The sequence below is a fragment of the Protopterus annectens genome, chromosome 3.part1 (assembly GCF_019279795.1).
Source record: "Protopterus annectens isolate FY-2018-M chromosome 3.part1, PAN1.0, whole genome shotgun sequence".
Taxonomy (NCBI): Eukaryota; Metazoa; Chordata; order Ceratodontiformes; family Protopteridae; genus Protopterus; species Protopterus annectens.
The window spans coordinates 304530856-304549099 of NC_056732.1; the positions used below are offsets into that span (position 1 = coordinate 304530856).

Consider the following 18244-nt stretch of genomic DNA (forward strand, 5'->3'; position numbering starts at 1 on the left):
ACTCAGCACTTGCTTATTGTTTGAAGTACAAGAGTTGTAATTGGTGTAGAAGGGACTGTGTTGGTCTGTGTTACCTCCTTTGTGAGATGTGTAATAGTTAATTTTTAAGTGAGAATGTTATATACGTTTATGAGAGGAGAAGATATGGATAACCTCATTGCCATAACCTTTTAGATATTAGACATGAAAGAAAACAGAGGTGCATTATTGTATGTCAGGATGTGTATAAAATTATAGTACTGCTGGAGTTGGGGAATTATGAAAGAAATTATGTCATGTTTAAGGATGTATAGTATTATGATTGAATGAATACAGTCATTGTTGATGCTTGAATGAGATTGTAAATATAATTATGACAGGATTAAATGAATATATGTGTTTAATAAGATTTTTATGATTTGTAGAAATAAATAAAGGTGATGACTACTTTTAAAAGAATTTATATGCTAGTAGGGCTTCTGTGGCTTCCTTAGTACCATTAAGGGGGATGGGTGATAACCACATAGCATTGATGATGGTAGTAGTCCTTTTACATTCTCTGGATAGGCTACTCCCCACCATTTTGAGATACTAATGAAGCTGAACTGTACACATCTGTGGTATGATGGCAGTTGCTGTTCAATGTACTCATTATTGTGGTGCTGGGAACTCCGTGGGGTTGAACAGTACTCTCAGGATGACTTTTAATGTCTGAAATCTGGTAAATGTTGCTAAGTCTAGGCGCACGTTAAGTCTTGAAACTCTTTAAGATGCTAAGGACTTGTGTCAAGCTGCAGTATGTGTAAAACAAATGTAAAAGCATGGTTTTGATGCTGTGATTGGGATATTTTTTACAACCCTTTACAACTGTTTTAAGAAAAGTCATTTATTTGATACACTGTCTGTTACTTTATTATTTTAATGAAATATTGTACTCTATGAGTGCTCATTTTTTGTTTAACATTCCAGTATTTAGTGAACATCCATCAGTCTTTGCCACTGTTTTGGTGTTACACTCTTCCACTGTCACCAACTTCTCCTTTATGAGCTAAAAAATCCTGTTCGTAATGTCATTTGTTAGCAGATTTATGGCTACTCAACCTGAAATATATGCTGAGTGTGGAAAACAAATATGAATCGTCTCTCTGCTGCATGTTTACTGACCATTTACATTACACCCATGCACATGACAAGGCTATGAAAGATACCTCTTGAAAGCTGGACAAAGCAAAAATAATGGGGGAGGGGAGCAAAGACCCAAAAATAGTCACAGATTTTAAATATTGATTTTATAAATTTAGAAAGTTGATCAAATATTGGCACACATTTTTCTGATTGATAAGAAGACAGAAACTTAAATGTCTTTCATTATTTAGTGGCTTCAGTCATCAATGATTTGACAGAAAAAAATTATGAGGTAAAGACCAAAAATGTGAGGTAAAATTACATTTGAACAAAATAAAAAAAAATGTAAACAGCCATTGCAGGGGATTGTTTGATAATGGCAAATAGGTTTTTGTTTAACTGCTACATATTGCTGATTCCTTTTGCTTTTATGGTATGTTATATCCGTGTTGTGTTTGTTATCAGGATGTGTAATCCTTGGCAACAGGGGTAGCAGGAGTATGAACAGCCTAAGGAAGTAGCAGGCTGGATCCCACTTACAGAAAAAAAAGTCAGTGAATTGTCATTGTCAACAGTCAGAATAAGGTTTACAGCGAAATAAGTCAATCAGTTTACTGTTTTGAAGGTAATCAGCATATTTCTGTTTTGCTGCCTCATTCCTGATGGTTATGTCACACTGTGTTCTACAGTTCAAGATTTCTGCATTCTGTGTAAAGTTCATGCTGACATTCTGTATCATATTAGAAATTAAAGAACTTAAGTAGGTTAAAGGCAACTGTTGAGAAATGTTGATGTCTGTCTCGATGGAGCCATTCATTTATTCATAACATTGTATGTTTGCCAGGTCACTGAACTAGCTGGCTATACAGCACGAGTGCACAACATGTTTTTAGTCTTTGAAGAAGTACAGAGAGGGATGTACCAGCGGGCTGTTGTAACTCAAGAAAGTCAAAATGACAACAAGAAACAAAACTTAAACATCGAAGGTCCCTTGGAAATCAAAGGTACAGTAGACCAATCAGCATAGTGTTGTACACATTTCTTGGGTGTGCGCACATTTCTTTGTTTTGTGTCCCTTTTATTAATTAGCACATTACTGTCCTTGCTCACCAGATGTCACTCTATGTGAATAATCCAGCACAACCTGTGTATCTATATTAAGTATACAAAATGCATTAGTTTAAGCTGCTAATAGCTTTTGTTGCATATTTTCACTGCCAGAAGATATTGTGGGAAACTCAAGTTGCAGAGTAGTTAGAGAAATAGTTTGGTATAATATCTGATTGTCATTTGTAGTATGCCTCAGGTGTTTGAGAGCTTTTGTATTCATATAGGGCCTTCTGTAATGTGCAGAAACTGCATAGCATGTGTGAGAGGCATACATATCTACTCATTTCATGGTCATAGCTCTAACCACCAAGTTTTCTGTTTTTTTTTTTTTTTTTATCTAGTATTCAGAAAAACAATTAAATGTGAGATTACCCAGAGGGAGACCATGCACTGCACAAACTAAGATGCAGTCAGAATGTAATGTAAAATGAATGGTTCTACTTGCAAGTAGTATAGTAGCCGTATAAAACTATTTAACCTGGATTTAGCCACTGGCTTTGTCCCTGAGGTTTGGCACACATCATTAATGATGCCACACTGCAAGGGTGGCCCCACCTCTAACCCCAGGAATTGTAGGTCCGTAAAACTGACAGGTCGTTTTTTTGCAAGGCCATGGAATTCATTATTTCTGACTTGATGTATGTGACATTAAAAATGTCATCGGGCTGGATCCACAGTAGTTTGGCTTTGTCTAGGATAGACCTTCTCTAGTAAATCTGTCCACACAGTGTACTTTGGCCTGTCCAACTTGTTTGAGTCCATCTCTCATTCAAGCATAGTTAGTAAGCATAATGCATTACAAATGGATCCCTATTTGTTAAGATGGATAGTTAACTGGATAAAATAACCCATAAGGTGAGGGTATCAGGTACCTCATCACAGGACATGAAGGTGACCAGTGGTGCTTTGCATGGTTCAGTGCTGGGACCTCTTTTATTCAGCATTTAATTTTTTAATCTCCATGCCACTAACTGAGTCGTCTGGCTAACCATGCTTGTGGATGACTGTAAACTGATTGTCAGCTCCCCCAACACCCAAGGTGTTCAGCAAGAACTTACACTCGTACATTCCTTGAGTACTAAAAACAGGCTCAAATTAAATGCTAAAAAGAGCAATATTGCTATATTCTGTAAACAGTCCTTCCCCCAGCATACAATATAGGCAACACCCGACTCCAAAATAGGAATGCTGTTGAAGACCTCAGGTAATGACAATAGTCAGAAAGTCCTTCTGCTTATCTCAGTTGTATGCCAAAGGAATATCATCCATATCTAAAGATGTCATTGTCCCCTTATATTCTGCCTTGATTAGACTAGTTATGAAATACAATGCCTCCTTTGGGATGTACCTTACTAGACACTTCTAAAGACCTCGGAGGTTCCTAACTAAGATCACTGGCTTAAAAAATCCCAAGCTGCCAGAAAAGTGTGGAAGCACTGAGCTTGTGTTCAGTATCTTATCTCCTGAGGTGAGCTCTATGCCTTGTCTTCTGTGCCATTAAGGACCCAGTGGCTCTGGATCTGTTATATATCCACAAATCAAATAGTCCAACAAGTACCAGACCCAGTGATCTAAATCTTAAAAAGCATAGTAGAGACAGACAGAGAGAGATTCATTGTGCAGCACCCTCTCTACTTCTTGAATAGACTCCTGTTGTAAATTAAGCAGTGACACATTGTTTTTCTTCAGACAAGAACTGAATGTTACATAATCTGTTACATAATCAGCAATGCTCCTCTCATAGGCTTACCTAGACATACATTTCTGTGGGTTTAACATGGCTGCCAGAGGTGAATTTTCCTCCATATTTCTAAATAAGAACACATATTAGAAAACATGGGACAGCGTGATTGGAGATTATACCATGATCCCCCCAAAACGTGCACACTGATTGGCCAGCGTGCCCGTTGTAAATCGAGTTATACTAATGTAAAAAGGTCCGGTCGCCCGGACTTTTTTCCATTAGTATAACTCGTTTTTTAAAAACACTGTCTCTCTATGTTAAATGGGTTTAACATAGCGAGACAGCTTTAAAATAAGCAACGGAGATGTCCGTTGCTTATTTTAAAACTGTCTCGCTATGTTAAACTCATTTAACATAGCTACTAAAAAAGCAACGGAGATCTTGCTTTCTCCGTTGCTTTTGCTCAACTCTGATGTACCGCGCAGGCGCCGCAGTACATCAGAACTGCCTCGGATGCCAGACATCTGCGGAAGGGCAGTAAACAGGCATTATACTATGCCATTATTTAAGAAAAGTAATAGTTTCTTTTCTTAAATAATGTCATGGTATAATAGCAATAACCCACTTCTGGGTGTGGGTAATGCTAAATTTACCAACGGTTGGCTTTGTTTGGTCCTCGGGCCGCTCGGGACCAAACCACGACAACCGTGGGTAAATTTAGCATTACCCACACCCAGGCGTGGGTTATTGCTATAATAAAAACTGGAAGCACACAAGAGTATAATGATGCCAAAAAAATGTCTTGCTGCGATCTCAGCAGATTGAGTTCTGTCAGATTCCAAGCCTGCTACTTTAGGAATACAGTTTAAAAATTTAATTAAAATTAAATTAAAATTTAAATTTAAAATATACAAAGCCAGCTGCATGTGCTTACTGATGCAGTAAAATACAATTAAACTAAGTTCTTTCCTGTCCTAAGCCAGCTACTTGTACAAAACAGTGCCACCAAAATGTAAAAGTCTGTCTTAAAAGGAAAGTGTCAAAGATGCCATCTTCTGACAACATTTTGTTTTTATAACAGCAATAAATAGTTAATGTTGTGAAAATCACACATACCTCTTACTGTCTACATGTTCCAATCTATTTTCTGTGCATTTTACTATTTTGGTTCTGCAGGTTGTCCCGTTCTCCTTTCCCTCAAGCAGTACCTCCCACAAGCTGACATCATCCTTTTTTGCCTGCCTCCTGCTCCCTTCTTAGTTAGAAAGAATATTGACATTAGCAGGAGTGTTTTGATTCCCCAGTAAAGCCAACACCACTTTGATATAGTTCTGATATAAATTTCAAAACTTTAGCAAAAGCAAAACTAGAGAGTTACGCATCACTGAAAGTATGAAATAAAACATGAAAATGCTTTAAATATGTTTTATATACTTTCATTTCTCAGAATGGAAAAATACTTAAGTCTTAACTAAGCTAGTTACCTCTGCTAATGTTTTCCCTAAATCCAAGCCTGCTTCTTGTTGAATGGTCTAAAATGCAAAGCCAGGTGCTTGCTTTGTCAAGTATTTGCAGATTCAGTTCTGTTACATATGAAAATAGCTTCTTTGATTGCATAATTCCAACAAAACGTAAAATACTCTTAAAATATAGTCTGCTAGCTGTGTTGCTCACTGCAGTAAAAATCTAGCACAATGAGATCTGTCAACACAGTAGTCTGCTACTTTGGTTGAACATTTATTCATTTTCCAGTTAGCTCCTATATTCAGTTCAAGATCATTGGATGCTGGAGCTTATCCTGGCATCAGTGGGCACAAAGCAGAGGAACTAACCTTGGATATGATGCTAGTCTGTCATAGGTGTACACACTCTTGTTTACACATGGCATACACATCTGCAGGCAGTTTGGAAGATCACCAGTTCACTTACAGCATGTCTTTGAGTGTGGAAGGAAACTTGAGCAGAAAGTGGAAGCCTAAGTGGGTACAGTGAAAACATTCAGCCTCAGCACAGAATGTGTCCAAACTAAGAAACAAAATGAAGAAAGAAGCACTGTGAGGTAACAGTGCTAACTGCTGTGCCACTATTCCATTTCCACAAAATGTAAAAGACTGCCTCAACAGTACAAAAGTCAACCACTTGTGCCAACCACTGAGGTAAAATATGCACTTGCACCTATGTCCTTGGATGCTTCATAACTTAAAATATAAATTATTAGACTGAGGCAGACCTCTGCAAGAAAAGAGACTCTATTATAGCTAATCCAAAAGTGTGTTATAGACTTGAAAAAAAGGGCTGGTGTTCTAAAGTATGTATCGTTTATTAAAAACCTCACATACCAGCAAATTTGGCGTATTTACAGAGGTGTAGCTAGGGAGATGTAAAGGAGACAGCTGCCCTGGGATCAAGATGTTAGAGTGAGTAATTAGCAGTCACCAATGAGGTGGCATTGCAGTGGATACTGTATTTGCAGTTACGGCTGAAGTGCTTTCTGTGTGTAGTATTGTAACTGAAACAAACCCCTTGTTATGTTTTTTGGTCCTCAACTCTTCAACTCATAGTAAGGACTTTTTTTTTTATTTGGTTATCAGTTTGGGCAGAGGGCCTATTTTCTCCTCAACTTACAGTTGAGGGAGAATGCCAGTTTTGTGGACTGCATCTAGTGCTAGATAAGCTATCAATGGCTCTGTGTATTTACTTGTAATTTTCTAATATTGATATGACAAATAGTATACCGTAATCTATGATTTGGTACCATGCATATTGTCCCACATATGCCAGCAAGGTCACCATCCCCAGTTTTGGTGGAGATGACCACATCCTTCCTGTACTGGCCAGATCTGCTCTTCATGATGAGCACCTCCTCTCCAGCCAAGGCAGTATAGTTGGAGAAGCAGCTTGAGTTGGATAGGCGGTTACATCACTCACCCCAGGCTGGGCATTCCTGTCCATCTGCTCTGTCAAGTGCCTGAGCTGTTAGTCAAACTTGTTTTGCCTGAGCTGTAGTCAGAACTTTATCCCTGTATGCCACTGGTACAACTTACACAAATGGAATTTTGCTGTGCAGTTATAAGGTGTATGAACTGAAAAGAAATACATGATGGCATTGTCCTTAGATAACTTTTCTAGAAAATGTGAGCTAAGGTTGTAGATTCTACTCTACAAGAGAGACAGAGAATTACATTCCAGTACATTGGCATTGCTTCCTTCAATACTGTTTTCAAAGCATGAAAAAGTATTGATTCTAGCTGGAATTAATGTGGGATTCTTATTTCACCCACCTTCATTCCTGTCCTCCCCTGATTCCATATACAAAATAGTATTACTTAATAACATCAGGTACAGCTAACTAGCAAAGGAAGTCTCAGGACAGTAACAAATACCCAAACTAGTATAATAAAACAATATAGAAAGTTTTGTTAAACCTAATGGTAGGCTTCACTGTCCTTCACATCACTCTCACAGCCCCTAGTTTGAAACAGTCATGTAACCTAATTAACTGCCCTTACAAAATTACATCTGTATTATGTCCCACATCTCAAAATGATTGAGTCAGGATGAATTTGCAATTCTGCTTGAGGCTGGATCCTTTTCTGGGACCCTTCATCCAAGCTTGTATGATAATCATATAATTAAATTACCAAAATTGATCAATATAAGAACAAAAATAAAGGTGTTGCGTATTCACCAGTCATTTAGGCAATGGATTGCACACTGGAAAAAGAATAATTTGAGAGGAAACAAGTTACTGACTTTAAGTCAGCTTGCATGATGTCTCTTGTTCATCATCGAAAGAGCTGAAAAAGTTATTGAGGCTGGCGAACAGGCTTAAGGCAATACAAACTGAGTTGTCGAATTTTACAAAGATGTTTGCTGTCTACATAAAAAGACTCAACATTGCCATCATTGATGGAATGGTTGCCTGCAAGGACAGCAGGAGGTGATGGAGCACATTAAGCAGCAAATTGCAGAGATTCTGTAGATGGCTGCATGGACAGTTAAGAGGCTTGATCATATTAAGACCTATCATACTAGACTGGAGGATAAAACATGAAACAGGAATCTAATATTAGATGGTAATTTACCTGACTTTATAAAAGGTAAGGTGACAGAATGGACTAGTTTTACAGTGGACATTTTGAGTACTGCATATGCTAAATGCCCGCCATTGTCAAAAAGAGCCATCAGGTATGGCAAGAACAGGCCAGTATTGAATGAATTCTTGACTTGTTATGGGATATAACAAATCTTTTGGAAATTATGGAAACTGAATAGGAAATTAGTGATGGTAGAGGGAACAGTATTTGTGGAGCAAGGATATTCAGAGGTGCCTTTAAGGTACCATTCTCACTTTGCCAACAAAATGAGAGAGTGTAAATTTAAAGAATGAAGTTTTTAAGCTGTTGCTATTGCAAAGAAAAAGTGATTTAAGTTTGACAATCTTGATTAGGGATTTAAGAAAATGACGAAATCGTAAGTGAGACTGAAACAGTTAAAACTGAATATATGGGAAGATAAATGATTGAATTGAAAATTATTGATGTATCCAGTGAAGTGAAAAATGAGTGGAAGGAAAAGCTCAATTTGACAGGAATTATTATGCCCTGTTTGCAGTAGTGATTTTTGATTCAAGATGGTTAGATAAACTAAAAAGTCTGACATCACCTGGTTGGTCAGGAAGAGTTGTGAGCTTTTTGGTAATTAGTGTGAATGATGACAGAGACAGCTGTTAATAGGATCCTTATCTGGGGTAAAAAGATTATTTATAATTGTTTTTGTTTATTTAACACCTTTATTTAAGTATCACTTAAGCCACAAACAAACATGCATTTGTATAAAAGAAAATAAACCATGTCAACATGTTCCAAGTTACAAATATTATACCTCACATATATTCATTTATGTAATTATCAAACCAACATTACATAAATTGCCTTCCCTTAAACCTCACTCCTCCTCCAAAACATTATTCTGCATATATTGTTTCCACAATTTCCATTTTTCCTATGTAATTTGCTCCTTGCCTTTTCTGAAGATTCCACTTCCAATTCTTATATCTGTTATAATATTCACTACTTCACATACAGCCAGTTTAGACTTTGATTTCCATTTTATAGTAATTGCCTAAATTGCTTGCCAAAAGACAGTCATTAGAATTAAACTTAAGAAGGCCTTACCATATCTAGGCAATTCAGATCCTGTATCCCAGCTCAAAAATAATTTCCTTAGATGTACCTGTATATAAAAGTAAAGGGATTAAAAAAAATCACTGCTTGTATCTTGCTATCCATATCTGTAAGCAAGAGCTTCAAGTTTCTCAGGTTTTATATTATCTTTTGTTTAATCTATTCCCACATATCCTTAGCTACCATAACTGAATACTTTTTAACCTATATTCCTAAATACTGTCTCCGTAAATATGGGATTTGTAGAACTGATTCATGTGTGGGTACATAATTTACAGCTATAATCTTTATTTTGTCTTCATTAATTGTATATCCTGAAAAGACTTGAAGCTGGTCCAGAATGTTGCACAGTGCTGAGATAGCCTTTTTTGGTTTTATCAGGTTCAAAATAATATTGTCTGCAAATAAAGCCAGGTATTGTCTGCAAATAAAGTCAGCTTTTCTTGTTTAACATACAAATTATATCCTTGAATTTCTGAGTCCTTTATTTTTTTTTGCCAGAGGCTCTAAATATAATGCAAATAACAAAGGGGAAATAGGACACCCCTGCCTGGATCCTCTGCTCAGACACAGCTTATCAGAGAGGAACCCTCCCTTTTTACTTTTTGCCTCCAATTTCTCATATGTCCTCCTAATTAACTTTATTGTTGTATCAGGGAATGCAAATGCTTCCAGTGCCCTACTCATAAAATCCCTGCTTACTCTATTGAATGCTTTCTGTGCATCAAGATCCACTAACAACAGCAGTATTTTCTTACATTCTGCTTCCCTCTGGGTCATCATTGTTCTATTAACGCTGTCAAATGTTTGCCTCCCCTGTATAAAGCCATAGTGATCCATATCTATCAATTGTGTCAACACCTTTGCAAATTATTATAGACATAAGTAATTTATAACCATGATATAAAATTTAAATGGGCTTGTATGAATGTGGGCCTGATGGGTCTTTACCCTCTTTAGATATTGCAGCCACCACAATTTTCTTCTAGGTGTTGGTGCTTCCTTCCTTTTAAAGTACTGTTAAACAAAAACTTCCAGATCTTTATTGCTTTCTTTCCTCCTGACTTCCAAAATTCCACAGGAATACCATCTATTTGTGGCATTTTTTCTGCAGATTGATTATACATCACTGTTTTTATCTCATTTCCTCCTACAGTAACTGTTAATTGTTGAGCTTCATCTATATTTAACCTTGGCATACTTAGGTCTTCCATAAATATTGCCATTTGTACTTTTTCTTGATTCCCACATTCCTCTGCTTTATACTAATTTTCATACAAATTCCAAAATCTCTCTAATACCTCTACAGGATCACTAGTTATTTTTCTTGTTATAAGCTCCCTTAGTTTGGCAACAACCCTTTCTACTTTATGTTGACTAAGTCATTGTGCTAAAAGTTTTGTGCTGTGGAGTTATTATCAAAATAAACAAACAAAAAAAAAAACTGTTGCTTAACAGTAATTTTCTAAATTCCTGCATATTATCCAGATACTTCCTTATTTTCTCTTCAGCACCCTGCAGTTGCACCTCTTTTTGTTCTGTGAAATTTTCTTTATTCTGCAATACCTTCTTTGTCAGCTCTCTAAATAATTATTGTTACTTCTTCAAAAATATTTATTTTTCTTTTATTTCTACCCTAACTTTAAATTCCACTTTCATTTTATCCCACTCACTAGCTGTAACTTCTAAAGAAATTTCTGTATTCCCTAGTAAATCTGAAATAATTTCCACTACCCTTTCCTTAAATTGCTGTCTTTTTAGCAGGTAAGTCAGGAAGTGCCAGTGCCTCAGTTTTACTTCATTACTCTGCATTATTATCTTAGTTACTATTGGCACATGATCTGAAATAGTTATTGGATGTGTGTTAAATCTTTTGATTAAATGCACGGGTTCCTATGAAATATAATTTTTGTCAGGTCTAATCCAGTTATTGTACCCTGGAGAATAATATGTAAATTCTGAGTTCCAGCTGCTGAATTCATGTCTTCCATACCAAATATTTTCATAAATTTCTTCAGTAATCTAACCTCTCTTATTATATTTCTCTTCTAGGTCCCCCAGATACATTCTCACTGTTGCAAAGCAAGTTCCAGTCCCCACCTATAAGTAATATTCCTGGCTGAAAACCGATTGTTTCTTCCAAAATTTTCTTAAGCTCCATAATAGCAGTTTTAGGTGGAATATAAATACATGCCAGCATAATCCTCATCCCTTGCCAGTAGCTCCTTACTACCACAAATCTACCATTACTATCTTTTTTCGCTCTTCCATCACTACTGGAGCTCCTCTAGCAATTAGTATAAGTACTCCCCTTTTCCTTTGTCTCTGATATTCTCCTAAATGTCCATCCTGAAATCCTTTCTTCATCAAATTCACATGCTCATTTCTTTCCAAATGTGTCCCTGTGGCATTGCTAATTGCACTCTGATTTTCTTAATATAATTCAGTATTTTTACCTTTGTGAGGCTATTCACATTCCAAAATAATATGTTTAGTGTCCAAAGAAAAAACACACAGTGAGTCAAACACAACATAGGGTTTTAATAATCCTATGACGTATCTGACTTGCTGGGTGGTTTTTTTTTTTTGGATGCTTGTTGTTACTAGCGAGTTATTTATCCATTTTGCATTTCTTTTTTCTGTAATATGTTTAGTGTACCCATTATGACATAGAGTTATTATTCCCACCCTGTTATATATGACAGCTTTTTTTACCTGTCAGTTTTCAGGTTTTATGTTACACACACCCACTAATGTTTGGTAGGTTGATCCTTTATACAGTTGTTTCCTGCCATCTCCATTTGAACCTATGGTAAATTTTACAAGACTTTTTTGTTTCTCTTTTTTATTTTTTAATTAAAATGTGTCACTGTGAACATTTCTTTGCAGATGGTTGAAGTGGAACTCTTCAAGCTGTGATATATTGTTCAGAACTGAACAATAAAGGACAGAAAGCCTGGCGGTGGCATAGAGGGATGATGCTCTGAATATGACCCAGACAATCTAAAGTTGACTAGAATCTCAGGCATTGGAAGAATTGGGCAGGGAATAGGAGTACGTAACTTATGCTGGCTTGCTCATCCTGGTGGAGGGAAATGATGGTCCTGGTCAGCCACATTGCTGCTGTGCAAGTCTCTTAACAACAGTGGCTGGAAGACCAGGGGACCTGAGCTTGGAGATCCAAATTGGTGATGACAACCCTTGTTGGCATGTTCATGGGAGAGTGCATACACACACACACACACACACACACACACACACACACACACACACACACACACACACACACATACACACACATACACACACACACACACACACACACACACACACACACACACACACACACACACACACACACACACACGAGGAGGGCACAGAACTCCTTTGTGGTGATGCAGGTGTTCAATTCAGCCATCACTGGATAGGTTTAGGATCCTAACAACAGCCCCTGTATGATGGCTTCTTAGAATGAAGGGCTGGCAAACTAAATTCAACAAGGGAGGAACATTTAAAAAAAGTAATAATAAAAATAAACAAAATAAATGGACAAACAATAAATAATAAGCTCCGTTCATGGAAAGCAAATTCTGAACTTTTTTATTTGCCAAATGTGTTATGACGTGAAAGCTATTTATTCCTTGTTTTCCTTGTATGTATTGTTTTTTTGGGTCTATATTATAAGCAGAAAACCCAAAATAGGCGAACGCCAGAAGAGTGACACATAAACGTCGATCAACAAATAGAGCGAAGGACGGAAACACCGAAATGCACAATGCCATTCAGATTCCCGGAAGCAAGAGCACCATACACGTAAGTAAACCTAAAGTAAACGTAAACAAACACAACGCAAAACAATTTCCCCCCACATGCCCCCCTACTTAAATGTACCAACTCCGAGACCGCTCTGCAATGGGGAAAAGGAAATGTTTCCTCATCCCCACAATCACCTTGCTGGCCAGGGAAATCTGTTTGGTGTTGTGTCTTTCGGCGTTTCCGTCCTTCGCTCTTTTTGTAGATCGATGCTTATGTGTCGATCATATAGGGTTCGTCTATTTCATCTTTCGTCTTTCCAATATAGACCCATTTTTTCAGGAGTGACTTTAGTCTATCTAGTTTGAATAATATAGCATATTTTAAATGGTGGAGTACAGCCACAGATTAATGGTTTCATAGGAATTTAATAATCTGATGTTGTCTCCTTCATTCTTCTCAATTGATGGGTTATCTGATTTGAACGGATCTGACACCAACAATTTTCAGACATTCATATCCAAGGCTCAGGCTCCTCCCATACCTTTAATTCCTCATCATGATCACAGTACCTATGAGCTAGGATTTTTGCCTGTAGTCATTGTATTTTCAGCCTAGCTCTATCTTCCCTTTGATTTAGAAGTTTAGTGCTTTTCTTTTTTTTATTTTTTCTTCCATTCCCAGCTTTAATTCCCCCATAAAAATGAAGTATTTTGTTATAGTGTATTTTGCAGTGTCATATTATTTGCTGGTAGTCTTCTAATAATACTACTTCTAGCATAATGTCTTGTCTTTGTGCTTTAGTGTTTGTGGAAACTTTTCTTTTTTCCAGTTTGTTTTTTCTCCCTTTACCTCACCTGTCTGACATAGTTTTAATAACTGTACCATTTGTGGTCAGAAGATTCTCCTTCAGGTCTCCCACTCAAAGTGTATCTATTATTTGGATCTTCCCATCTGAATGAGGAGTGTTCTTCATGTGCAGCCATTGAGGCTGGTGCTGTTTTGGACTGTAAGTGTAAACTGTTACTTATGGGTCTTTTCCCTGCCACAACAGGGGAATTGACCTCATCCCAATCCAGCTCTCCCACTAGCAAGAAGTTGGGGGAGAAAGACAGATAAGAAAAAAGAGTAGGATAGAGAAAATGAGTCTTCCAAAGAAAAATCTTTAGAGAAGGATAAGCCCTGTGAGAAAGAAGTCAAGAACAGGCCCCTCAAAAGAAGCCGAGAACAGGTCCCTCAACACTTATGGACCCTTGGGTACAACTCCAGGCTTTCAAAAATATCAGCTCTGACTGTTTCATTAGAACCCATTGGATCACCTACTCTTCCTGTTGTGGAAGCAAGGTTTTTACCAGAGCTAGTCAGTCCTCTGCTCCATTCCCTTTTACTCCAGGAGAGGTCCTTCAGGCTACCATTGATGGCTTCTTCTTCTACTGTAAGGTCCATGCTGTCTTCAAGGAGCCTGTCCAAGACAGGTGCAGACAGGATGATGAAGTGTTTGAGGACCCAGATTCAGTTAGGGGTCCTTCTTGCACCTCCTACTGTTGGGGGGGACTAGGTTCTGTTCCTACAGCCCCTCTTTTGGTATCTCCTTCACAGATCTGACCTTCAGGTCCAGTGTCCTTGGATCTAGTATTTCCTGGGGACTACTTGCACTGGAGCTCTTAGGGAAACAAATTGTGTTAATATATTGTATTCCAACATTCTCTCTTACACATTCGACTCTGACAGTATTGGATCTTAAAGGTTCTTGGAGCTGAAAGTTTTTGGCCATTCCTGGGGAGGGGTGGGATTGACACTGAGCTCTTGACAGCTCATATCCAGTGTATGCCTCAGAGCCAAGCTGGATTGGGTCTCTAGATGTTCCTTTGTTGGGCAATTCATAGGTTCATAGGTTGGTACTAGGCTATCGGCCCTAGGGCCTATAGAAGCCTAGCCATAACAATTCCATGGCTATTTCTTCCCACACTATTTACTTCCCTGGACCCCTGTCTAGCAGGGCAACTGAAGTGATCCCCGGGGTGAATTTCCTTTCTCCCGTCCAATCATCAAGGTTCCTATTGGAGAGGGCCAAAGAGGCGCTCTGCTTAACATGTATGGGCAGTCTATTCCACAGTCTGGGGAGTCTCTGGGTCAGGAACCTATCCCTCCAGCATGTTTTGTTTATTGTGATGACAAGGTTTAGATCCCTGGAGCATGTGGTTCTGAGGGATTGAGATTTCTTTAAGTGTAGCATGTCCAACAGCTCTGGGTTTTACATAGCCTTGTATGTTAAGCAGAGATCGCCTCGGAGTAGACGATATGCGACAGAGTATAGCTGGAATTTTTTAGGCGGTCAGCGTAGGGCATCTGCTTTAGGCCTGTGATTCTTTTAGTGAGGTATTTCTGCGGCCTTTCCAGTTGTTGCAGATGTCTTGAGAGGTACATACCAAATGGGCATTGTATTCTATAATGGGTCTAATGAGGGATGAGTACAGTGGGACAATGACCTCCTTTTTTCTGGATGAAAAGCCCTTAGTGATGAGGTGTGCCACATAGAAGGATTTCCTGACTGTTGTGGCGATGTGGTTATTGAAGGTGAGTCCACTGTCCACCTGTGTCCCTAAGTCTCTTATCACACTTTTGGTGTTTATTGTACTGCCACCTATGTGGTAATTCATGGGTACATGTTTTTTTTCCCAAAGGGGATAACTATACAATGTTAAGTTGTCAATCTCGCCTTCATTCTTGCTGGATGGGTTCGGAGCCGGCTCCGACTCGGCTTATACCAAAGCTCGAGAGCTATTTTTACCGGCTCAAGGTAACCCTGTATCCCACAATGCTAGGCGCTAACTACCCAGATCTCGTTTGCCGTTTAGCTGCGAGGTTGCGTTTTTGCCGGCTCTCTGGTAAAGTTTTTTTCAGAAGCAGTTTTCTGGTAAGGTTTTTCCATTTTATTTTCAGGGTTAGTGTACATTTATTTCCCCTTTACCCGTTTAGTGTAACCCGCCTTATATAGTCCCCTTTTGGGTTTGTTTTTTCTATCCCCTCGGTCCTAACCATTCCCCTCATATTATCAGGCCTTCGGGCCAATTTTGTCTTCAGTTAAATTGACAGTTTAATTATTTTAATCGTAGTCTTTGGTGTGGTGAAGTGACTGGACTAAGTTTTCTTTAGTGTGGTGTGTGAGTGTGTGTTTGGGTGTGTTTTACCACAAGATGTCTAAGGAGTCCATGGTCTCAGGCTTCAAGAAGTGTGACTCGTGCTGTCAGAAAATGTCTCTGACAGATGGTCACACTTCTTGTGTTTATTGACTAGGCCCTCTGCACCTGCAGGACTCTTGTTCTGTCTGCCATGCATTCAGTCCAAGAGTCCTGCAGGAATGCAGAAACAAGTCCCCTCACTCTCTTCTACCTCTCTTCTACCTTTAAAATGCACCACACACAAAGACAGCTAAGATCAAACAATCAAAACCTCATAGAAATACATAGACCCCACCACCCTTCTGGACAAAACCTCCTGTCCTTCTCTCTAGCGCGCTCATGGAACTCCCTTCCTCCCTCTATTCGTACCATCACAAGCCTCCCATCCTTCAAAAAATCACTCCACTCTTATCTAACCTCCACATGGCAATGCTCCTGCTCTCACCCTTCGTAACCTACTATTTCATCTAGTAACTCTTTAAGTTCTGACTGTATGAACACCAGGCAGCATTACCCTTGGCCTACCTGTATACTACACTAACTCTATATAAAAAAAAAAAAAAAATTTTTTATAAATTTGGTGTTACTCTTATTGCCTTGTTTCAGCTGTCTCTGCATGTTTAATTACATAAATTGTACTATGTCTTACCCCATCAAATGTATATGTATATCCTCTGTATTTGGATTTGGTACTTTTCTCATGTTGAACCCCATGAAATGTCTATGCATATCCTCATTCTCTGTTAAATATGTATGCGGAGCTTTTCTCCCCAGGACTCCATTGAAAACGGGTTCTTGAGCCCAATGGACTATCCTGGTTAAACAAATGCAAATAAAATAAAAAATAAAAAAGTTGATTTTGAGAGGCTTGTTGAAGCCCGAAGGTTCCCCGGCCAAGTCCTCGTCGGGCAAACCTTCCAAGCCCACTAAATCGTCGGCACCGAGTACAGAGCCTCCGACCAGTGGCGCTACTTCTGTTTCTGCATCGGCTCTGGCTGGAGCCGAGGCTTCAAGAAATCGGTCGGCTCCGATAGTTATGTCGGAACCGTCTTTGAGTCGTAAACGCTCCAGGTCCCCTTCTTTGGAGTCGGTCCATTCGGCTCCGAGATCTCCTTTGCTTTCGGAGTGCAGCCATCGGTCCCATTCCTCTTGGTCTTCCAGGCTTTTAGACCATGACCTCAAGAGGGTGGTTAGCAGACTCCTTAAGTCGCAGGCACTGGCCCAGATGCTTCATAGCCCTTCTCAACAGACAGTGGCTATCCCCATTCCATCATCAGTTCCTCCTCCGACTCTTCCTCTGAGTTCACAGCCGGAGTTTGTGGGAGCTGGGACCATCAACACGTCGGAGCCGATACCACCCATTTTGGCTCCATCTTCGGCTCCAATTTCTTCTGTGGTGCCAGTCCTTGGAGGGATCCAGGCGCTGTGACTCCCTCATCGGCTCTGAGGGGGTGAGTGGCATTGGACCCTTGTCCGACCCCATTCTCCCTCTCGGGGCCTCGGCGCAGGTGAGTTCGGCTCCGACATCGGCCTCGGAGCCATCCCTCTCGGTGCCGGGAGTGGTCCTTATCTCTTCGGAGCGGGGACCTTCTTCCCTGCCTGATAGGGGTGCTTTCAAGGTCATGAGGAGTGTGCTGGCCCCTGTGCCTGCTCCTCGGTCGGCTCCCTCAGCTCCTCCCACTGTAGTGCATGCTACTGTCTCTACCCATCCTCTCGACCCTGACCGCAGAGATCCTATGCCTCAGGTGCCCCCATTGGGAGCATCCTCCTCTTCTGAGGCCTCCCCTGATCCGTCAGGGGAGCCCCCTCGGAAGAGGAAATGTAAAAGGAAGCATGTGGACTCCCCTGAATCCGTCATATCTGACACCGACTTGGATGAGTCGGAAGGGTCCCCATGATCCCCCTCTGAGGATGTCTCCTTTTCTGACATCCTTGAGATCCTCAAGCAGAGGGGGAACTGGTCTACCCTCAATCCTTGCGAGGACGAGTTGGTCTACGTAGAGGCGTTTGGTTCTCGCCCTTCCACATCCTGGGTGTCTCCACCCTTTGACCCCCTTATGGAAGTGTTGGCCAGGAAGGCATGGACGGCCCCTGACTCAATGGAACCTACCTCACGGAGGCCTTCAAAATGTATCACAGCCCCTTCTGATAAACAGTTTTTGACCAAGGGTGTCCCTGTTGATGCCATGGTGGTGGCAGCAGCCACTAAGAAGGAACTGGCCAAT

At 39.7% G+C, this 18244-nt stretch overlaps 1 protein-coding gene across 2 annotated transcripts in view; it reads left to right on the forward strand.

Moving 5' to 3' along the window:
- Positions 1–18244, forward strand: part of ABCD2 (ATP binding cassette subfamily D member 2) — a 949133-nt gene that overhangs the window by 558115 nt on the left and 372774 nt on the right. For both annotated transcript variants that reach the window (XM_044066760.1, XM_044066761.1), the window contains exon 4: positions 1949–2108. In XM_044066760.1, the coding sequence (XP_043922695.1) occupies positions 1949–2108 (160 nt within the window). The remainder of the gene's footprint in view (positions 1–1948; positions 2109–18244) is intronic.